At 45.2% G+C, this 24,545-nt stretch overlaps 2 protein-coding genes across 2 annotated transcripts; both read right to left on the reverse strand.

Moving 5' to 3' along the window:
- Nucleotides 1-1,593: 1,593 nt before the first annotated feature.
- On the reverse strand, nt 1,594-7,279 carry LOC137799876 (potassium voltage-gated channel subfamily A member 2-like). Its single transcript, XM_068596733.1, has 2 exons — nt 5,802-7,279; nt 1,594-5,124 (listed from the first exon to the last, which is right to left on the reverse strand). The coding sequence occupies exons 1-2, from the start codon at nt 7,266-7,268 to the stop codon at nt 5,113-5,115; spliced, it is 1,479 nt and encodes a 492-aa protein (XP_068452834.1). The 5' UTR covers nt 7,269-7,279; the 3' UTR covers nt 1,594-5,112.
- Nucleotides 7,280-20,117: 12,838 nt separating this feature from the next.
- LOC137799875 (potassium voltage-gated channel subfamily A member 3) lies at nt 20,118-21,887 on the reverse strand. The gene has a single exon (XM_068596732.1). The coding sequence runs from the start codon at nt 21,737-21,739 to the stop codon at nt 20,144-20,146; it is 1,596 nt and encodes a 531-aa protein (XP_068452833.1). The 5' UTR covers nt 21,740-21,887; the 3' UTR covers nt 20,118-20,143.
- Nucleotides 21,888-24,545: the final 2,658 nt, after the last annotated feature.

The raw sequence follows: 24,545 nt of genomic DNA on the forward strand, positions 1-24,545 counted from the left end.
CACACACACATACACACACACACACACACACACACACACACGCACACACACATACACACACACACACACACACACACACACATACACACACACACGCACACACACATACACACACACACGCACACACACACACACACACATATGCAAATGCTACGTATACAGGCTTTCTCTATGCAAACGTGTGTGCTATAAATAAAGCAGTTGACAGGCTATTAAGTGGATTGTGTATCAGGTTATGAATCATTTCATTTTTCAATTATAACATGTTTCAGCATGTGAGGAACTCACTCGGTCCTTTGGGTGTTGCCTTATGCAGTATTCAAACACAAATGCTGTCCATCAAAATAATAGAAACTGGGCATTAAAATATGAATTTGACCATTTTCTCCTGGCTACTTTAAATCATTAAATGAATGTTGCAGACAAAAATAAAAGTGCAAGCCAGGATAAAAACAGGGAACAAGCTCACCTTGCTAGAGGGGATAACCCACATATGTGTGATACAGGATGCTGCTGGCTAAAGGAGAACTCGAGCCTCGCTTCTGTTTAATACGTAAATAATCAAACAGCAATCACTGGATCAATACCCATCAGTTATCTGGAAGGAGGCCAGGCTACTGTCCTCAGCTGAAATACCGGAACCCAGCCAATTGAGGTGGACTGGAGGGAGCATTACGCTCCTAATATACGTCTGAGAGCAGAAGCACATCGCCCACTGTGCAGCACTCTGGTGCTTAGTGCTGCTGGAGAGGCAGAGATGGAGACAGATGAGCACAAGAGAAAATGTGTGGGAAAGGAAATCTGAGAGGGTCAAATCAAAGTGACGGTAAGTGAGATCAAACTCACGCAGCAGCAATATGAGCGCAAGCATAAGACAATTAGAGGAGAGATAAACATTTCCATCTCCTGGAAATGTAAAACTCTCTGAGATGGCACTGATACAGAGTTTGTTTGTACTTTTCGTTGAACCAGGAGTCAAGAGCGTTTCGCTCTTCTCCGTCTTCCTCACTTTCTCCTCTGCTGGTTTCATAAATAGAGGCTTCGTCAGGGCACAAGGTCCACTTAAGAAGAGAAGTGGGACATTAAAAACACCGAGACGACGGTTCATCTATTCAAATATTCCTTCTTTCTCTTGTGTCCTTGAGTTCAGAACCTGGAGATGAGTTCAAGTCAATGTTTAGTTTTTTGTTGGGATGGAAGAAGCTTTTCAGTATCTTAACGAAGGCGATTGTTTACAAGTCGCTCAATGAGACAACGGCACGCCGTGAGTCCGCCTTCACAGCCGTGGTGTGTACACTCATGCTCATGTGACCGTAGTGTATTAGTTTATAGACGCAGCGTTTTACACTTAAAGACACTCAAAAAATGTTTAAGATCATCTTGTAAAAACTTGTTCCCCACAGAGCTTTTTTGACAAAATCCCAAATCAAATGAAACATTCCTGTTGGCTTCTTGTTGAGGGAATATATATATATATATATATATATATATATATATATATATATATATATATATATATATATATATATATATATATATATATGAGGCACAAAGTCTTTGCTTCAGGGACTCGGACGTGTTAACACAGTGAATACAGGAGGTTGTTGGATTTCATGTAAACAGTCACTCATTTAGAGTTTGAGGAGTAAAGTTTGAGGAGACATACAAAGAATATTGTAATGGTGAAAAATAGAATAGATCAAAATCAGCTGGTTTGGGTTCCCATGATAATTTATCATTGAGACAAACTGACCTGAATCCACTTTTACTGTGGAATTGAGCATCTGTTCATCTTTTTGCCTAAATCTTTAGATCACATGATAAAGACACAACAGGAGCTTGAGGTTATAATAAAGATGTTATTATTGATATTATGATGATTATTCATAGTAGGTTTATAATTTACAATCATATTGAATCATGAAAGTAATTATCATTCAATATTCTCTATGAATCAGTTCATATTCACTGAAGGTGACGCTCATGACGAGTGTTAATGGACAGTTTGCTTCATTGTTCAGACTTTTTCCTGACAAGAAAAAACACAGACTGCAAAAGATGAAGACGGTGAAGAAGCTGAGGGTTATCTAAATCTCATACACACATTATTTGCGTCAAATAGCAAAGTGACAAACAGTTGAAGACGGTAGAGGAAATAAAGTTAGAGGAAGTGTTGTCTGGGGCTCAATGTGTATGAAGACAGTACGGACAGAATTGACAAAGGCCTGTGTGTGTTTTAGTTAAACCTCAGCTTTGCACCACGTGAGCCAATGATATCAGTCAAATTTAAAAAACATATGGAACAAAACAAACAGTTAATTTATAGTGTCTGATGACACAAATAAGTTAAAGTTCTCATAGAAATTATATTTCCTTTTTGATTTCTTAATATACTTCCATCCTAAGTCCATGAAGCATATTAAATCGAGAGATAATTCACTTATATACAACTTCAATTTCTTGGACTCATCCAGCAAGCAGACACATTCGACTCCCTGCTAACCAGCAATCTGGACAACTGGTTCAGAAGCCGAAGCTTTAGGCATCTCAAGACATCACTGGAAGCAGCTGTAACGCCTGTACATTGTTTACATGGCTACGTGTGTTCACCACCAACTGTGGCTTTGAGATTGTTCAGTTTGTGTTCAACAGGTGTGTGTCCTCACAGCAGACGTGGCTATCACGGGCAGTGTGTGTGTGTAAGTGTCCTCTTGTACATGGAGAGCAGCAACGATGCAGCAAAGACACGTTTTCCTTGGTTCAGAGGACGCAGACGTGCCGCGATGTCGGTTTCTTCCAGAGAAGGTTGTCTGTGTTAACAGAGTCACTTCAACGGTGCCAACGAGTTCAGGCGACGCCTTTAAGCCACATGAAAGTCACATCGGTGTTCCAGTACACAAGAACAGTTCAGAAGAACACAGATACACATCAGATCAAACAGCACAATAGGTGAGGGCAGTGTTTCATCATTATATTCCCAGTACTTGGCTGACACTGCAGCTTATCTCTTAAGTCAACACGTGCTCAAAGACCTCGAGCGAGTGTGGCAGGACATTCCTTGCAGTTGTCTTTGTTGAACGTACTAAATGCATTTGTTGAAGATATACAGGCTGTAAACAGTGTGCTAGGATGGAGTAGAATATACAGAGCACCGGCCCTGCAAGAAGACCAACGTTAACTGGTGAAGTCTGAAAGCTCTCTCTTTCTCACAATCTCTTGGTCTCTGTCATTTTCCCTGTCACTCACACACGCACAGACACACACGGCACACTGAGCGTGACGGGCCTCTGGATCCGAGATGAGCTCAGTCAGACGGTCCATTCAAGATCCTAACGAGTCTGTTAGGATCTGTGCATCCACCAGATCGTATCTGCTGCTGTTCTTTCACGGGAGACACAGTTAATGGGTTGTGACTGCAACTGACTATAAAGGCAGAAAAGCTTAAGTTAGCTTTAGCTAACCTCTGCATTGTTAATCAAATCTTGAGCAAAACCTGTTCTGGAGTGTGGATTTGGACTTTCATATCCTCTCAAACCTCCTGTTTCTCTCATGTCTAACCTGCTGTTACTTTCTCCATTTAACGACAGTTATAACGCAAGTCTTTCTCGGTAAATAATTGACATGGATTGGGACTTAATATTTCAGATAACAATGGCGAGAAGATTGCTAAGCAAAGCGTGATATACTTTGAAAGCACACGGCTTCTGCACATATAGTTGCAGTCGAGATACAGTAATATATAAATGCCAATTTGCTTTTTAAATGTCATTCATACTAATTCATGCTACAATGAATATTGTAAAGGACATGCATCACTACAATAGCAGAGTAGCTGTTTGATAAAAAGCCTCGGTCCTGCATTATGTTAAACTGCGTGAGTATCACAAAGAAAAACCAAATGAATCTCTTTCACGACCTGGATCCAAGAGACCAGTTCTGCCACCTGGTCGAGATGAATAAAGTATACATCTGTCTGCCTATCTATCAATAAATAAATCTATCTAAACCAGGTGGCAGAACCTTTTTCTTTGATGATCCAGTCATTGAGAAATCAATAATTTAACTTGTTCATGAGGAGTTCACACATGTTGAATAATTAGGCCGGTAAGGCTGAGTGGATTTATCAGTTCGATTAGGTTTGGGTTATTTTGCTCTTATTGATAATGAGCATCGGGATATCACAAGCAAGCTGACGGTCGACTCAAAAGCTATCATTGCTTCTTATTTAGCCATCAAAAATACTTATTGATCCATGGGGGCAAATGTGATTAACACAAAGACAGCTTTGGTAGTTTGACAAACTTGAAGGTGTCATAGATTAATTTTAGTTAATCACTGTGCTCTGTCTTTGGTTGTGAGCGTTTAAAAAGACATTTAAAACTTTTAGAATTAAGCCTGTTGCTGTTACTGGATATGAAACGCGTTCACTTTCCTGCCATAAACCTTAAACTCCGTTCAAATGAATTATAGTTTGCTTCTTAATCTCATTTGATCTTTTTCTACAAACATGGAATGCTATGAAGTCAAGAACAGCAACATGAATGCTGGGCAGTGCTGCTGAATCTGTTCCAGCGGACCAGAGACACTTTAAGGTAAATTGAGAGACACTTTAAGGTAAATTGAGAGACACTTTAAGGTAAATTGAGAGACACTTTAAGGTGAATTGAGAAACACTTTAAGGTAAATTGAGAGACACTTTAAGGTGAATTGAGAGACACTTTAAGGTGAATTGAGAAACGGGCAGTCGCTCAGAATGCCGTCGAGAAAACGATCTCTATCGTTCTGCATCACATATCTTAAACAAAGAAACATGTAGATGAGAAGCACACATTCATCATATTCCTAAAAAAACATATATCAAATGAATACAAACCAATAAATAAACATTAATTCTGTTTACTGAGACATTTCTTTTGTCCACCTTCTCATCTGCTGGGAAAAAAGGCAAAGTCTTGGCGATAGTGTTCTTACTATAAATCCACTTGAGCTTCATTGAAGAAAAATGGCATGAAAAAGGTGTGCTATTGTGGTACAGAACCTCACCTCTCTGTCGGCCTGGACAGAATCCACTAGCTCGTACTGGACATTATCTGGAGGTGAGCACTCGTCCACTCAGGCTTTCTTCTGAAACAGAGAAAGCAACAAAGGACCATTTGGTCACGAAGCGTATTCGTGCCGCTCTCTTTGCTCTTATTGCGCTCTTCAGTTCCCCCGACAGAAGAGCTGAGATCTTGGTGACTTTGTTTTTCTTTGAGTCGGGACCTTGGCAGTTAGAGCAGCAGATTAAAGTTGCTCATGAATGCTGATAGTATGGCTTGCTTTTAATCACAAGTAAATAAGTTAGGTTACATTTAAAACTAAATGTCACACTGATCTAAATTGTTGTTAGCATGCACCTTCTCTCAGTGGCAGTTTGAGCAAGAAAGTAGAAACTAGTGGTCCCTTTACACTGTTAATATTGATTATTGATTATTACTGGAAAGGCTACTATGTGGCTACTGCTGCGAGCAGGGTGACTACTGTCACACAGGTAAGACTAACTCCATGCAGACGCTGACAATGTCCTAAATAAGACGAGTGGCAACTCTATGATATGCGCTGATAGGTCCACAGGATGTGAGAAAACCAGAGTGACCTTTCCTCTAAGTTAAACCCACTCATCTGCTCTGGTCAAAATTGGACGCCATAAGTTTTTCAATACATGGAGTCGCACCATAATCCTCCCCGTGCAGACCCGAGTGAACGGTCACCATGTACAGCAGCTCATATTATACATCTGTACGCATCTTGGTGTTGTTTACATAGTTAGTGTTGGCCAGTGTACAGTTTCCTGTTTTCATGCCCTCTGGTCTGAAGTCCTCCGTGCTGTGGTTCACAGCCTCCTGGATCTCCACGTAGTCAGATTTACTGAGAGTGGACCCACTGCCGCTGCGACCGGCCTTCTTCAGATCGTCAGCTGAGCTGGCCTTATTCACACTCGGGCTCAGATACTGTGCCTGCTCCTCGCCCTCGGTCTCTCTGTGGTAGAAGTAGTTGAAGTTTGACACAATGACAGGTACCGGCAGGGCAATAGTTAGCACGCCGGCAATTGCGCAGAGAGACCCTACGATCTTTCCTCCGATGGTTGTTGGGACCATGTCTCCATAGCCCACTGTGGTCATGGAAACCACTGCCCACCAAAAGGCCTCAGGGATGCTGCTGAACTGGGAATGTGGCTCGTCTGCTTCTGCAAAGTAGACAGCACTGGAGAAGAGGATCACGCCGATGAAGAGGAAGAAGATGAGGAGGCCAAGCTCGCGCATGCTGGCCTTCAGAGTCTGGCCCAAGATCTGGAGCCCCTTGGAGTGGCGGGAGAGTTTAAAGATACGAAACACCCTGACCAGACGAATGACCCGGAGAATAGCCAAAGACATAGCCTGCTGGCCGGCCTGGCCGTCCTCTGGCCTCTCTGCTAGCTCTGTACCCAGGGTGATAAAGTAGGGGATGATTGCCACAATATCAATGATGTTCATGATGTTGCCAAAAAATCCAGCTTTACTGGGACAGGCAAAAAACCTAACGAGGAACTCAAAAGAGAACCAGATAATACAGAGGGTCTCCACGATGAAGAAAGGGTCTCTAAAATAAGCTGAGTTGTCATAGATATAGGTGGCGTTGGACATGGAATGGATTGGATAATTGTACATCTCCTCCTCATCGTTTCGGAAAACTGGCAATGTCTCCAGGCAGAAGCTGACAATAGAGATAAGAATCACCATGACAGAGATGATGGCAATGATGCGCGCAGGACCTGAGCTCTCTGGGTATTCAAACAGCAGCCACACTTGTCTCTGAAATTCATTCTCGGGCAGAGGCCGCTCCTCTTCCTTTATGAAACCTTCATCCTCCCTGAAGATTTCCATAGCTTCCTCACCCAGCTCATAAAACCGGATCTCCTCAGAAAAAATGTCCAGGGTCACGTTAACGGGCCGCCGCAGCCTCCCTCCTGACTGGTAATAGTACAGAATGGCATCAAAACTCGGTCGATTGCGATCAAAAAAGTACTCGTTCCGAAGAGGATCAAAGTACCTCATCCTCTTCTTGGGATCCCCCAGCAGCGTCTCTGGAAACTGGGAGAGGGTTTTGAGCTGCGTCTCAAAGCGCAAGCCTGAGATGTTGATGACGACCCTCTCGCAGCATTCGTGATCCAGCTCTGGGTCGTACAGGTCGTGCGGCTGACCCGGATGTGCTGCGGCCTCGTCCGCAGGGTCGCTGGTAGCGACCGTCATGCTGGAGGAAGATGGGACCTGCAGATTTCAGACAGGGCGGGGCCTCGCTGGGCAGACGAAGGCGCTCGTGGGTTCAGCTGCAGGAAGATCTGCCTGCAAAGGGCTACAACAAAAACAAAGGAAAACGGCAACGTTATTGTGATAACCACTGTGTCCCAAGTTATGTTTTAACAATGAGCATATATATTTATTATATCTAAACAATACATTTGTTAAAAATGTACTAAAACTGTAAGTAATTCTGAGAAACGCTATCCCAAGACCAGGAAAAGAGAAGGGCAGTTGAAAATAGCAAGCAGGGGATTAGAGTGGGGCACATTGGCTCCATAGTGTCTGTGCGTATTAGGTTATGAGTTCTCCCTCATATGAGAACACTGCAGGATCAATATGCCATCCAATAATACTGTATCAGCTCTCACAGGGCGCAGTTACAACCAACAAATCTGATTACATGCTGAGTGCTCCATACAATCTCTGAGATGAATTTCCTCTGTTTGTAGAGAATAGCATTCTCTTCGAAAGCTGGGAAAACCTTCATCAAATCAACGATTAAATTATCAGTTTGTTGACAATAACCTTTAAATTTCATAGGCCACTGCACAAAAGCAACATGTATGATGATGTATAGTTCTATAGACTGGACCAATTTCAGGCTACACTATTTTTACTTTAAAGGCACAGCGGATGTTGTGGTGGGACTAAGTGAGCAAATCTAAAAATGTTTGGCATTAGTGAAATGCGACGCCCCTTCCTCAAAACGATCTGCTACCTTGCAACAACAACATGTGATATCTGCAGAGATGCACTGGAAGAGAGATGCACTGGAAGGGAGATGCACTGGAAGGGAGATGCACTGGAAGAGAGATGCACTGGAAGGGAGATGCACTGGAAGGGAGATGCACTGGAAGAGAGATGCACTGGAAGAGAGATGCACTGGAAGAGAGATGCACTGGAAGAGAGATGCACTGGAAGGGAGGTCGCGGGAGGCGCTGCTGTGTGTCAGTGTTTCTACTGAGGAAGCAGCTCCAGAGCCAAATCACCTGTTTGAGCTCCAAACAGGTCCGTGATTCTCTTTTGTTTTTAGCTTCTTAAAATGTTCATTATTTTAATTTATCTTCAAGTTAACTCCACCCTATTTTTTTATCCATCTGAATACACCAATGATGCACATTAGTAACAAATGGAGGCAAAATATCGCTACCCATGCCTTGGAAACACGCAGTCCTCTGAGGGCGTTTTTCATAAGTGCCCACCCATTTTCACCCCTTTTCACCTAAATTGACAACAAAGCAGCAAGGTTCATGCACTGGGATGTTCACATATAAAGGCAGTGCTGCAGTTGACTGGCAAGCGCGTGTGAGTTAGTTCGGAGTGCAGGTGCTGTACATGCAACCATTTGCAGCCCTCCGGTGTGGCGCATGGACAGCCACAATAGACTCCACTAAACAAAGCAGCATCGCGTTATCTGTCGGACTACAGCATATATTCAGAAATGGCATGCAGGAATTCACCCTGGTTCTCTTGGTGAGCAGGCGCGTGTCTCTGTATCCAGCGTGTCTCGTCTTAAAAGGTGCGTTGGGTTCGTGAGTCCATTCCTTCATAGCTGTCCTTCTTCCCTTATTTGACTAATCTGTTCCGCGGATGTGTCCCCTCATCACGACCAACTGGTTTTGAGTTACCGCCTCTTCCCTTGTCTCTCATATTTCACCATAATTCACCGTGGAGAGCTGCGTGGGCTGCGCCAGGGCATCGCAGCGCAGACGAAGATGTTCATGCGCGCCGCGCCCCATCGCTCCGCGCTGCCCGACACGCGCGTCCTCTCTGCTCCACATTAAAGGGGAAGCATCATCCACCACATGGTGGTAACGGCTTTCAAACAGACGTGTCCACACAGCACATTCGGTCCAGCCCAAAGACAGAAAGAAAATCTAGAAAAAGAATACGAGCTGCGTACGGTTTTCTTTAAAGAAGTGTCAGATAAAGAATTTGAAAGAGAAATACAGGTGGGCAAAACCTTCCTCTGGACTGAAATGAGAGTAATGAATTTAGGGAATGAGGGACAATGAACCACCTGTACAAAGTTCCTACCTGAGCTACTTACCCAATTAAGTCATTTTATTATTATGTTTATACACGTCATGGTTTGAGCTCTTGACCGGTCTGAAGTGCCTCTGTGTCTGTATAAGGATGATCTATTTGTGTTCATCTTTGTCTGTGTGCTTTGTTGCTTTACTTTGCAGAATATTACAGTGTGTGGACAGTTGAATTCTACAGGTGTGTGCCCACCTGTGAGGCCCTTAATGTACAATAAAATAATACAAAGGCAGGCTCCAGTAGATTGTCATGTGTCGCTGATTATAAACTCACAAAGAACTGATGCTAACTGCTATTTAAGCAATCACCACAGTCGACAAAATTAATGTCAAGTACACCAATTACAGTCGGGTTTTCCAGCAGACGGTCTTCCCCGGCTTCCTCCACTGCTTGAAAGTGGGCCAGGTGACATGACTTCAGGTAGAGAGCAAGAATCACAAGCACATGCAAATGAACGTAACTCACTGAAGATTACATGAGGAACTCTTCATGTCCTCCCACATGTGTTCTCCTTGCTCGGGCATTTCTCATGTCCGAGGACAGGTTGAACATGTAATGCAATCCTTCTCCAATGAAAGTGTCAAAATACTGATTAAGATGATGACCCAACCCCAGAGGGACTGCAGCAGCAGCTCTGCACACAGCAGATGGATGGAGGGCTCGAGGAGCTCGTGGCTTTTGTACATGAGCACATTGATTGGTGGAACTGTTAAATCCTTATCGCTTGTGAATGTAAATGAAGAAGGAACAATTCAAATGGAGGACAACTACGAGCTCAGCCACCAATAGCCATTGCTGGCGGTCAGAAGTGTAATTATTCTTCATTTGCCACCATGTTCACTTCTCTAGAATGATACAGATTCACTTGCAGGTTGGGGAATAGGGCACATATGGGACATTGAGTAGTTGGGTTTGGGGGGAGAGGCGGGTGATGATTTATGTTTCATTCATGTTTTTCTTGTAACTACTTGAGTTTGTTAACTCCTGATCACATTTCATGTTAGAATTCAGTGTTTATAATCTTGACCACACTCTTTTCTCTGTCCTGATTGATCCCTTATATTATATGTGATGATATCTTTATTATATATCTTGACATAATGACAACAGGAAAGTGCAGGGAGAACGCCACATTGTGCATATCACCATGATATAAGCACAATAAATGAATCTACTCAGAGAACACATTTGTTTTGGATTCGTTACAGCGAGCAGTTTCATTACAGGCCCACACAAATAGCTCAGTTGAGATATGTTGTGAGATGATCAGCATATTTGTGTGTCAGTGTGTGAGTCAACACACCTGCACATCTTCACCCTTTTCTATGCAGCAAACTATGTGGAAGTGAAAGCGACATGATGAGCCCGAGGAATAGAGCGAAGGAGAGGAGGCGCCGATACAACTTCTGACACCAGACGGGCCGTGTCCTGTTTGACCTCTACAGCTGCTGCTGCAGGTGATCGCTCACAACACGCCACACATGTACTGAATTGGCATGTGCATGTAGTCACGACTAGAACGTGTGCACACACTGACACACGCATTTAGACAAAGTCATACCGACGCCATGTTTATTTATAGCTCCAAGACAAGAAACTGTCATTTCAATGTGAACACAACATCCTCAAATTCAGATTCAACTTTATTGTCATTGCACATAGTACAAGTACAGTGTGATGGATAATATTGTATTGATATAGACAGCATGGACAGTATAAACAGGTATTTACATTCTGCGTTTAAGTAAAAGAAAACCCCGCTCCTAACTCCTCCAGGATTTGCCTGAGAATCATAACATGTATGTCCTTTATTAGTCTGGTTGTGTGTGTGGGCATCTAAAGAGAAACTCAGTAACAGACATTCTTTTCTGACAATAAGCTAAGAAACTTAATTACGACATCAGCTTTTTTTTTTGTCCCTTCATCCTTCTTCATTTTCTCCGCTCTCTCAAGTCTCTCTGCATGTGTCCCTCTGGGGTCCCTCTATATTTAGAGATTGACCTTGGAAGTTGTCTACCTGCCTGTTGAGAGCAGCCAGACTGATGATGATCACTGCTTTCTCCATGAGATATGTCCTCACCTTTGGAGTAGAGTACTCTATTATTGATTCAGGATGTGGTTTCACTTTATGTTGCTCTCACAGCCTTCGAAAACAAGAAGAAGAAAAGAATGACCCAAATGCTCTGGAGATGTTGCTTAGGGAGAAAACTTGGGAGTACATTAATGATAAACTGCGCGATGCACAGCTGAATATGTTTGCAATATGCAGAGATCTCCTTTAGAATGAATCTCAACATGCTTCGAAACGTTCATGGAATGATGTGCAGCGGCAGTACAGAAAGATTTTCTTCCCACACTGCAAGCAGCAGCTAAGTGCTGCCTGTCTAGTCAGTTCAATCAAATCAACAACGAATGCACATGTAGTCTGCTGCCCTTCTGTCGGTGATGCGTGTGTCTTACTGGACTGCAACTTGCGGCAAGTGTCTGAGCCAGCCTCCTTCAGGACGGCAACACCTGAGCCCACCGTGATGATGGCGACAGGACCAGAGGACGCAAGGTTGGAATGACATATGACTATGGCTGACATACAGGAGAAAGTAAGGAGACGGACATAGTCAGCAGGAAATTAAGTTAAAAGTGTGCAGAAAATGAAAATGAATGAAGGTGACGGGACAATAGAGGTGGCGAGGCAAGCAGATAAAGGTCACGGTGACAGAGTGATGAGTCATCCAGTGGAGCACAGCAGCATCTCTCTTTCTGTTTCACACTATCACCCTCTCCATCTGTTTGTTTTGACAGCAACAACTGAGACCAGCAGATCAACCCTCCAAAGGAAAAAACAACTGTCATCTGGGTCTGAATATGCTGCAGATATTGTTTCAAATGTTTTTGTTTGTGGGCCTGCATGTGTTTTAGTGTGTTTTCATGCATTACATAGGTCTGAATGGGCAGTGCCACCTTGTCTCCTCTGCTTGTGGCTGGGAACTGTAACTGATCAGCCAATCAGCATCCAGAGTGAATCAGAAGCACTAGCAACAGCATCATCACCCTTAGCAACCATCCTTCCCAGCTACCAATGGTATGGCTCAGCTCCTGAACAGGGAAGCAACACGTAACTGAAAGTCACCAAGAAAAATGCATTGGAGGTGGCAGGTGTGAAGGAAATTTAAAATTGTTTCTTTTCTTTCTTTGTTTTGTCTGGAATTTGTGATCATTACAGCATTCATTTCCAAAGTGAGGGAGAGTCTTCCCTCTGTGGTTTGGCTCGTCTCGACGCCGACGGCGAAAAGCTGGAGAGCAACGTGGAACATTTAACAGCTGAAGAGACGTCCTTCTCCCCAAGCAGAGAGTATATTAGCAGGTGGACACCAACACAACTCCATGAGAATGATAGTGTTGCTCCTTGTTGGTGTTTTAAATAAACGACTCCATGAGCCTCCATGAGCCCACATGAGTCTTCATGAGCCTCCATGAGCCTCCATAAAAACTCCATGAGACTCCATGAGAAACTCCATGGGCCTCCATGAGCCTTGATGAGTCTCCATGAGCCCACATGAGTCTCCGTGAGCCTCCATAAAAACTCCATGAGCCTCCATGAGAAACTCCATGGGCCTCCATGAGCCTTCATGAGTCTCCATGAGCCTTCATGAGTCTCCATTAGCCCACATGAGTCTCCGTGAGCCTCCATAAAAACTCCATGAGCCTCCATGAGAAACTCCATGGGCCTCCATGAGCCTTCATGAGTCTCCATGAGCCCACATGAGCCTCCGTGAGCCTCCATGAGAAACTCCATGAGCCTTCATGAGCCTTCATGAGCCTCCATGAGCCTTCATGAGTCTCCATGAGCCTCCATAAAAACTCCATGAGCCTCCATGAGAAACTCCATGGGCCTCCATGAGCCTTCATGAGTCTCTATGAGCCCACATGAGCCTCCATGAGAAACTCCATGAGAAACTCAATGGGCCTCCTTGAGCCTCCATGAGTCTTCATGAGTCTCCATGAGCCTCAATGAGAAATTCCATGGGCCTCCATGAGCCTTCATGAGTCTCCATGAGCCTTCATGAGCCTCCATGAGAAACTCCATGGGCCTCCATGAGCCTTCATGAGTCTCCATGAGCCCACATGAGCCTCCATGAGCCTCCATGAGCCCACATGAGCCTCCATGAGCCTTCATGAGCCCACATGAGCCCACATGAGCCTCCATGAGCCTCCATGAGCCTCCATGAGCCTTCATGAGCCTCCATGAGCCTCCATGAGCCTTCATGAGCCTTCATGAGCCTCCATGAGCCTCCATGAGCCTTCATGAGCCTCCATGAGCCTCCATGAGCCCACATGAGCCTTCATGAGCCTCCATGAGCCTCCATGAGCCTCCATGAGCCCACATGAGCCCACATGAGCCTCCATGAGCCTCTATGAGCCCACATGAGCCTTAAAATGTGTTATTAAAGGTTTAAAGTCATTCCAACTTCTTAAATATGTTAGAACAGATATTGCTGGTATATTATGTTGACATCTGTGTGTGCGCGTGTGCATGTGTGTGAGCATGTGTGTGTGTGTGTGCGCGCACGTGCGTGCGTGTGCATGTGTGTGTGCGTGTGTGTGTGTGTGTGTGTGTGCACATACAATTTGCTGTTGGCATCATCTGCACATAGGCTGGGGTTTAAATGGAGTCCTGCATAGCGAGAGCTAATCCCGGGCAATACCCGCATTCTCTTTCAGACACACACACACGCACACACACACACACACACACACACACACAGACAGACACACGCACACAGACACACGCACACAGACACACGCACACACACACACACAGACAGACACACGCACACACACACACACAGACAGACACACGCACACAGACACACGCACACAGACACACACACACAGACACACACACACACAGACAGACACACACTCACACACACACACACACTCACACACACACACACACAGACACACACACACACACACACACACACAGACAGACACACACACACACAGACACACATACACAGACACACACACACACACACACGCACACACACACACGCACACACACATGACATTATAACTGGCAGCTCGATACCTTCTGTGCACCTGCAGAGGGACTCAGTCTGATCTACAGTCAACTTGCTCAACAACTCTCCCTTGTTGCTATGGAGATCTTCTGGTTGATGATGTCATAGGTATTTTTGCGGTCCCAAAGTCAGATATCTTTCACTAACATTCGTGGTAGTAAAGCCACAGAAAGCAAACCAACCAGCAAAGAGCCAGATACAGGAGTTTCACTTGATGGTGCTGCTTTGTTAACGGAGTGTTTAGTCAACATGAGCAACACCTTCAGAAAGCTGCTCTGCTGCTCGTGGACACACACCAGCTGAGAGATGTGGGGGAGCTATGAGCGAGCTGGTGGCTCACTGGAGCAATAAAGCACACTTGCTCATACACAGGACGACAGTGTGATGGCTGTAAACGTCTGTTAGAATGTTAATATTTACAGAGATGATATGAAGTTTTCCACTGGCCCTGCAGCCTCATGTGTGGCAATAAGATTATCTTAAAATTGGGGCGGTCACCATTTATTTCCAAATATGAATCCCTGGTTATGCCATAGTTATTAAATATGTCAAATAGAAATTTAGAGTATTATATTTTTCAAAACAATCTGTCTATTGCATTGATGTTTACTAAATAGATGCAGTATATTCATAAATAATTGGTTTTGGTCAGTTCTGTCTGCTCAGCACATTTACGGTGGAGACTTATTAATATTTTTATGTCCCAGCCGTCTGAAGAGCTGCGAGCCAAACGCCAAGTTGTTCACGAGCAAAAGAGGCTGTCGTTGTGTACGGCTCTGCATGGGAAACACCTACTGAAACGCAACAATTCAACCGCTTGTTTATGTATGCTAGTGCGCCAATTATCTTGAGGAATTAGATTAACATTAAACGATTACACCATTTATAATGCCACTATTATATGTCGAGCACAAAATCACATGTTTTAAGATATTAGATATTCTCCAAAACATACATTCTAAAAACAGACTGTAGCTCCTCTAAAATAAAGACAGTACAACCCATAATCTGTTATATGGGTCATGTTTAAGACAACACAAATTAACACAGAACACACACTGGCATAAGCAGCCTCACATTATTCTGCATCATCTCCAAAAAACACCAGTGCACTCTGGGAGAGCCATTCACAGACGTGTGTGTGTGTGTGTGTGTGTGTGTGTGTGTGTGTGTGTGTGTGTGTGTGTGTGTGTGTGTGTGTGTGTGTAGGATGCATGTCTCTATGTTCTCAATGTCCAGGTCAGGGGAATAACTGCAACTCGCAGATTTGATTGTGAACATATTAAGGATGCAGAGCTCACGGAGCGAACAAAAGGCATATGGCTAACAGTCTTTCATTTGTATCACAGTTTCATATCAGGAAATCACGGCTGGCCTCACTTGTTGCCACTTTTGACTTGTCGCAAAAGCTGTCAGTTATTGGTTGGAATGAATATCATTACCCAGAAATATAATAACAAAATGTAAATCTCTGTGTAAAGTCAGGGAATGAAGGTTTGCAGAATTGCTGGCTTTCCTTTTGAAGTTGATATAGAAAGCAGTCTGGAGAAACGTCAGAGTCCACAACACAGCTGCATTGTGTCGCTGCCTGAATCCCTCTTAGTCTTTGATGGATCCACTTCAGAAGGAAAGCAGTCAGAAATCTGCAGCTACAAAATGTAAAATATGTTACATACATATCTGTTTTTTGTCATTGTTGCGATTGCATTTTTAATTCAGTGGTGCTCTTGGAAGAACAATGGATCCAGTTGACTTCTGTCCCAGCTCTTACCCAAACCGGCCCAACAGGAAGACGAGAGTCATGGTGCCCCTAAAAAGAAAAAGGGTGACTGCAGGTTAGCAGGTCATCTATAAAGGCATGTCAATGTGATTATCAGTAATTGTTATGTCACATTTATTGTCCTTATCAAATAGTCTGTTTACCTAAATGTGAGGCAGTATTGGGTTGTCAGGGATTCCAGGAGGCCTGTGCAGAAAAATGGAATGACCTTCACCTGAGAGCGACAGGGGAGGAAGAGGAGGAGAAAAAGAAAGAATTAGTCATCACACAGCTCTTTTGGTGGTGGATTTCTGCAGGTCCAAACCAACCATGCTACCAGTCTCCCTTGAGGGGGTCAATGTGCAGGTGGTAGGCACATACAAGTACCTAGGGGTAATTCTGGACAATAAACTGGACTGGTCTGCCAACATGGACGCAACCTACAAGAAAGGGCAGAGCGGCCGTACTTTCTGAGGAGGCTGCGGTCATTCAACGTCTGCAGCAACGACGCCTCTACTGGCTACTGGCTATATTAGCCCCCTGCACAACGCCCCTACTGGCTACTGGCTATCTTAGCCACCTGCACAACACCCCTACTGGCTACTGGCTATGTTAGCCACCTGCACAACGCCCCTACTGGCTACTGGCTATGTTAGCCCCCTGCACAATGTCCCGACTGGCTACTGGATATCTTAGCCCTCTGCACAACACCCCTATTGGCTACTGGCTATGTTAGCCCCCTGCACAATGTCCCGACTGGCTACTGGCTATGTTAGCCCTCTGCACAACACCCCTACTGGCTACTGGCTATGTTAGCCCTCTGCACAACACCCCTACTGGCTACTGGCTATGTTAGGCCCCTGCACAACGCACCCCTACTGGCTACTGGCTATGTTAGCCCTTTGCACAACACCGCTACTGGCTATGTTAGCCCTCTGCACAACACCCCTACTGGCTACTGGCTATGTTAGCCCTCTGCACAACACCCCTACTGGCTACTGGCTATGTTAGCCCTCTGCACAATGCCCCTACTGGCTACTGGCTATGTTAGGCCCCTGCACAACACCCCTACTGGCTACTGGCTATGTTAGCCCTCTGCACAACACCCCTACTGGCTACTGGCTATGTTAGCCCTCTGCACAACACCCCTACTGGCTACTGGCTATGTTAGCCCTCTGCACAATGCCCCTACTGGCTACTGGCTATGTTAGCCCTCTGCACAATGCCCCTACTGGCTACTGGCTATGTTAGCCCTCTGCACAATGCCCCTACTGGCTACTAGCTATGTTAGCCCTCTGCACAATGCCCCTACTGGCTACTAGCTATGTTAGCCCCCTGCACAACACCCCTACTGGCTACTGGCTATGTTAGCCCTCTGCACAACAGGCCCCCTCCCTCCCTCCACCCCAGCCTGGACTTCTTCTCACTCGACTTGTTTTTAATTTTTCTTTGGACAATCTTTTTTAATAGTGTGTTTATGTACATATTATGTTGTGTTATGTGTTGAGCTACTTGGACCCTGAATTGCCCTTGGAGGATCAATAAAGTAATTATCTATCTATCTATCTATCTATCTATCTATCTATCTATCTATCTATCTATCTATCTATCTATCTATCTATCTATCTCTGTGGTCTTATTAACAACCCAAGGCTGAGGCGAGGCTGAGAGAGGCAGCCACTCTTTGGACAAGAGGGTCTCTCTTTACCAAAAGTTCTAGAACAAGGAGGGCAGCGTTTCACTAGAGCTATCCGCATAGTTTCCATTCAGCTGTCTTTGAGTGAAGCAGATGTGCATCCTAACTGCTCACTTGCTGCAATTTGCTCTGTATAGGAGCAACAACTACATCTACCCTGCAATACACTTAAAGAAAGAGGAGCAGAGGCTAGGAGAGGTAACAGAAAAAAAGTGAGACTGGATTAAGCTTCAGTGATGCACATTAGCAGAGGCAGGAAGGGTAAAAATAGAAAAGATGAGTGTGCATGGTAAAGTATGCTACTCTGTGTGTGTTTTGTGTGTCTCTAATAATCCATCCTGCCATGAGAATAGCTTCCAGACTGACCAATCCAGGTCAATGCTGAAGCTCCCGTCTTCTCCATAATGTGTCTTACTCACTGATCAATAAACCGGTGTTTCTCCTCGCTGTAACATCAGGGCACAAGTTCAAGTGTGCACAGTCACACTAAATAGCAGCAGAACATGGCTGCTTGACAGATTCCCTAATCCTGCCCTTTTAAAATGGTTTCTCCGTCATCTCGGTTTGAGACATTGCAGAACAAGACAAGAGTGAACAAAAATACATCATTTTCAATGGGCCTTAATCCAAATTCACCCACTAAATGTACAATAATGAACTGTTATTAGCATGCAAAGGATCATTTTTTAGCAAATCAAATACAGCAAATTCCCTGAAAAGGACCTCCAACTCCAACAGATCAGAATCTATTGAACAATGGCATAAAACCATAAACTCTCTTGCCTGTTCTCTCATAGTTATTCAACTTCTGTGACTCTTTGAAGACAAATGTCACAAAGCAGGTGAGGAGATGATGGCCATCATTGAAACCAGCTGGGACCGCTGTTGATGATTCTTTTCATATAAACTAAGTCTGTTTGCATCGCATATTATTGGCATTAATACAAGATGAAGACCAAAAATGATGTTGTGATATTGAGTAAAACACTATTGTAAGCAATTGTTTGACCTGCACCTGTGAGATGGAACTCAATACGATACCATTATCAAGATAAAACGGCTCTCGTTCATGCTTCTTCCCTTTACGTGCAGATAGAGGACGCAGCTCAGAGCCTACCAGCTGTGGCGGTGGGCGAGCAGCGGCCTCTGCTGGTTGCCCGCGGAAGCGCAGTCAGGACAGCAAACAGCTCCTCGTCCGTTCAGTTCCTCTCGCGCTGCCTCTCCGTCCCCTTTCCCGGCGTCCCCTTCGCGTTGAGCCTTCCTGCTCCATGTCGTAACGCATGGTGGCAAACTGTAAACAGCCCATCTTACTTCCTGTTCTCTTCGTGTCGATGCTGACGTCATTGCGTGATCTTAATGATAATCTTAATGTTTGGTACTCAGGCAACACGTGATGCGGAACAGTCTCATTAGGGGCCGAGGACACGCTTTTTAGACAATAATCTCCAAAATAAGCTTCCAAGCCACCTGGAAGATGACTTTGGAAACAAGGGAGCCATGGCAACGGTGACATGGGGTTACCGCGGAAACCACCGTCGCCATGGCGACTACATCACAGCGGGCCATATTTGAGAAAGAGAAACTCCATCTTTGATCGCTGTGTGTGTGTGTGTGTGTGTGTGTGTGTGTGTGTGTGTGTGTGTGTGTGTGTGTGTGTGTGTGTGTGTGTGTGTGTTCCTCCGCTGTGACTCTGCAGCTCCGTTGTAGATCTGATCCTCGCATCAAACTGCTCTCTTTGACTTCATATCAAAGAGTTAAAGGAGATTTTCTTGCGTTGCATTTTGGACTTTAACGCACAATAAATGCACAGAACGGACTAATTGTGAAAATATATTCAGAACTGTGTTTTCAGACAATACATGTGTTTAAACACACATTTTTCACATGATTCTGATATTACACAATAAGGCATGTTAATACAATGTGAGTTTTCTTCTAGCATACATTTGTACTCATGAAGCTTCTATGTTGTGATACAATATTGGTTATTGCACATTCCTATCTCAGAGAAGAATACGCCTAAAACTTTAAGGAGCTCTTTCTCTCCGAGTGGAAGAAAACAATCTAGAATTCAGATCACGGAGATGGGAAATCCTAAAGATGTGAATGGAGCAGTTTGCAGCGTCTCTGGAGAGGCAGGCGCTGCTCTTTCTGCTTCTTCCTCTGATGTCGCGCAGCGGCAGCAGCAGCTGTGTTTACGCACCACCCCGTCCTGCGTTCAGGGCCACGGCTCTATATTTGGCTACACGTCGGTGAAAATGGTTTTGTTTATATTCACACAGTTCTGCGAGTTGTTTTGCGTGGTCGTGGGGAAGTTGGGTGTCTGCTTGAACGCGCTGTTGATGCCGTGCTCCTCTATCACCATGTACTCGCTCTTGCTAAGCGAGGAAGAGGAGCGTGTCTTCTTCAGCTCCTCCGTGTCAGAGAGAGGCTGACAGCTGCCCACGTGGAGGTACTGTGCCTGCTCCTCTCCATCCGTCTCTCGGTGGTAGAAGTAGTTGAAATTTGAGACGATGACAGGTACAGGAAGGGCAATAGTTAGCACACCAGCGATGGCGCACAGAGAACCCACAATCTTTCCCCCGATTGTCACGGGGTGCATGTCCCCATATCCCACAGTGGTCATGGTGACAACAGCCCACCAGAATGCGTCCGGGATGCTGCTGAAACCCGAATCTGGGTAATCTGCCTCAGCAAAGTAGACAGCACTCGAGAAGAGGATGACACCGATAAACAAGAAGAAGATGAGCAAGCCCAGCTCACGCATACTAGCCTTTAGAGTCTGTCCTAAAATTTGGAGCCCTTTGGAATGACGCGAGAGTTTGAAGATGCGAAAAACCCGAACCAGCCTGATTACGCGCAGAATGGCTAATGACATGGCTTGCTGTCCGTTCCCTTGCCTTTCTGCCAGCTCTGTGCCCAGAGTGATGAAATACGGAATGATGGCCACAATGTCAATAATGTTCATAATGTCTTTGGAAAACGTGGCTTTACTAGGACAAGCAAAGAAGCGCACGAGCAGCTCGAAGGAGAACCAGATGATACACAGCGTCTCCACAACAAAGAACGGGTCAGAGAACGGGCTGGTGAAATAGGGGAGCGTGCCGTTAATCCCAGGTGCAACGGTGTTCGAGTCCCGGTTATCGTCCCTGAACTCCGGCAATGTCTCTAAGCAGAAGATGACAATGGAGATGAGAATGACCAGGACAGATACTATCGCTATGCCCCGCGCGGGACCCGAGCTCTCTGGGTATTCAAAGAGCAGCCACACCTGTCTCTGAAATTCATTCTCCGGCAACGGCCGCTCCTCCTCCTTTATGAAGCCCTCATCCTCCCTGAATTTCTCCATAGCCTCCTCACCCAGCTCATAGAAGCGGATCTCCTCAGAGAAAATGTCGATGGGCACATTCACGGGTCTTCTGATGCGCCCGCCGGACTGGTAATAGTACAGAATGGCATCAAAGCTGGGTCGGTTCCGATCGAAAAAGTACTCGTTCCTAAGAGGATCAAAGTACCTCATCCTCTTCTTGGGGTCTCCCAGCAGAGTCTCCGGAAACTGGGCGAGAGTCTTCAGCTGCGTCTCAAAGCGTAACCCTGAGATGTTGATGACGACCCTCTCGCAGCATTCGTGATCCGGTTCATATCGGTCCAGAGAGTGTTGGCCCGGGAGAGCCGCCGACTCTTCTAGCATGTTGTCGCACGCCACCACAGTCATCACGTCGGCGTCTGTCTCGCTGTATCCGCGGTTCACTAAGTTATCTCCCCGGGTTTTGCTCGCGCTCGGCGGCGGTGACTGCAGGAGGCTGAGGTGGTCGTCCATGCGCGGCTGAAGAGGCATTCAGGGGCGGCCGCCTCGGCCCCTCCGCGAACCCCACAGCCTCTTCTGCTCCACCGTCTCTCTCACTTTTTCCCTGAGCTTTACTTTCACTCTCTACTGTTGCAGTTCCCGCCCACGAGGAAAGAGCTGGGTTTATAAACAGGCCATCCTCCCGCCCATGGCGCGCCAGCGCTGGGTACTTGTTCCTGTCCTCCTTCCAATCACAGGACGCAGCGATGTACACAAGAAGCAACAGACGGGCGTCATTCAACACCATCGTTTGGGCGTGCCCGCCTCCATCTGCCCCTCTCCATCTTGTAGGCACGCGCTCAAGCACCCACAAACAGTCACATTTAAACAAGGTCATTGCCCACAGATGGGGCGTTTTCAAATTGGCTACTCATACACATATCAGAGCCTTAATTAAAACACCAGCATCCCATGTAACCCTTTGTTAGACGTTATCTGTTCTACATAAACATATTTGATATAATTAAATGGGTTTTGGAAATGGACTATTGCACTTAACTTTGTTTATTAATTACGCACAATGATGGTGGAAATGACAGTCATCTGAAACATGAAGTTGCCCATAATGCTCAAAATTAAGGCCATTAGGAGCAGAGAGAGGTTCAACAGCTCGGCGTTAATGTAAAAATCATGTAAAATATTGTCGTATACCACACAAGTTTGTAAAAACAAGTGTATGAGTTAAATAAATACAAATTGAACACGACATCAAGGGATACACACTCCTCACATGGTGTCATGCCACATTTAAAGGGCTAATACTGTGATTGTCAGAAAAGAAACCACAGCACTGGTCCTGTGACAGATGTGATCAGATATAATCATACAGGAGGGAGGGGGACGAGAGAGAGAGAGAGAGAGAGAGAGAGAGAGAGAGAGAGAGAGAGAGAGAGAGAGGACGAGAGAGAGAGAGAGGGAGAGAGGAGAGAGAGAGAGAGAGAGAGAGAGGAGAGAGAGAGAGGAGAGGGACGAGAGAGAGAGAGAGAGAGAGAGAGAGAGAGAGAGAGAGAGAGAGAGAGAGAGAGAGAGGGGACGAGAGAGAGAGAGAGAGAGAGAGGGAACGAGAGAGAGAGAGGGACGAGAGAGAGAGAGAGAGAGAGAGAGAGAAAGAGAGAAAGAGAGAGAGAGGGACGAGAGAGAGAGAGAGAGAGAGGAGAGAGAGAGAGAGAGAGGGAGGGGACGAGAGAGAGAGAGAGAGAGAGAAGAGAGAGAGGGAGGGACGAGAGAGAGAGAGGAGAGAGAGAAAGAGAGAAAGAGAGAGAGAGGGACGAGAGAGAGAGAGAGAGAGAGAGAGAGAGAGAGAGAGGGAGGGACGAGAGAGAGAGAGAGAGAGAGAGAGAGAGAGAGAGAGAGAGGGAGGGACGAGAGAGAGAGAGAGAGAGAGAGAGAGAGAGAGAGAGAGAAAGAGAGAAAGAGAGAGGGAGGGACGAGAGAGAGAGAGAGAGAGAGAGAGGGAGAGAGAAAGAGAGAGAGAGGAGGGGGGGGGGGCAATAATAATCCTTGCCTCTCCATCTGAAACCTGACCTTTTTTTCCTGTCTGGGATTATCAGCTGCTGGACCCTTTAGCCTTTCCAACGTTGTTTTAAATGTCATGATTCTGCATTAAAAGTTAGAAGAATCCCCAAATGTGTCATTATACATGTGAAAGAAAGAACCTGATGCATGGTTCTTCACAAGCAGTTTGGGAGTTTCAATTACACAACTGACCACAAATATCTTGGTAACAAACCTCTTATCTCCTCTGATTGCTCAGTCAGCAGACTTTGTATTCTGGTTGCTGTCTGAGGTGCTGAAAGAAAGTGAAACTTGACGGGGAGCTTCACCTGCATGTGGAAACGAGGTGATGGACCTGAATAAAAAGAGCCAACGCATTACAGCGACTACACTAAAGGACAAGACAAGAGGTCAGAGAAGATGTCTTCATGAATTGAAGAAAGCATGAATAGATTGTGTTTTTTATTTTTATTTCTATTTTGACCTTAGTATTATAGTGTTTCACCAAAAAATGTCTTTCTGTCTTTTTGAGGCTCTTAGGGGTTTTCTAGTGGCCTGAGGTCAACACTACAACTATAGCTAGCATAAATGCTGCACATGTGCAGATTGTTCCTTTGTGACGCTTCATCACCTGCGTGGACAACGTGTGCAGAGGGATTTCCTCAGTATTTAAATGGAAGAACTCATTTTCACAGGTTGGAGAAAATAAGGACCAAAGTGAGGACGTTGAGCTGGTTCTCACTCTGAATATTATAATATTACTGCCAACAGCAAACACTTTATGTTTCCTCGCTCACACAGTTGCTCATGGCAAAGCCAAGTTGACCCAGTGTGTGTGTGTGTGTGTGTGTGTGTGTGTGTGTGTGTGTGTGTGTGTGTGTGTGAGAGAGAGTGTGTGTGTGCTACGAATGTGAGCCAAGAATACGATGAGAGAAAGTATCTCAGTTGACGGATTGAGCTGAATGTTCTCTACAAGGAAAACAGCAAATATGAAGAGTCATAATAGCAGTGCTCTGTCAGCTCTTTTCTGCCCATAGCCAAAGCGCTATGGTCACATTTCACCTTCTTTCTTCACCACATTTCACCTTCTTTCTTCACCACATTTCACCTTCTTTCTTCACCACATTTCACCTTCTTTCTTCACCACATTTCACCTTCTTTCTTCAACACATTTCACCTTCTTTCTTTAACACATTTCACCTTCTTTCTTCACCACATTTCACCTTTCTTCACCACATTTCACCTTTTTCTTCACCATGTGCACAGATGACGTATCAACAAGTGGAGGGAAGAGAACTCAGGC

Source organism: Clinocottus analis, unplaced genomic scaffold (assembly GCF_023055335.1).
Source record: "Clinocottus analis isolate CAN_PGR_092001 unplaced genomic scaffold, fCliAna1.0.p SCAF_39, whole genome shotgun sequence".
Classification (NCBI taxonomy): Eukaryota; Metazoa; Chordata; class Actinopteri; order Perciformes; family Cottidae; genus Clinocottus; species Clinocottus analis.

Bases quoted from the DNA above. Each gene is read 5' to 3' on its own strand.
- LOC137799876 (XM_068596733.1), bottom strand. From the start codon at position 7,268: ATGACGGTCGCTACCAGCGACCCTGCGGACGAGGCCGCAGCACATCCG.
- LOC137799875 (XM_068596732.1), bottom strand. From the start codon at position 21,739: ATGCCTCTTCAGCCGCGCATGGACGACCACCTCAGCCTCCTGCAGTCA.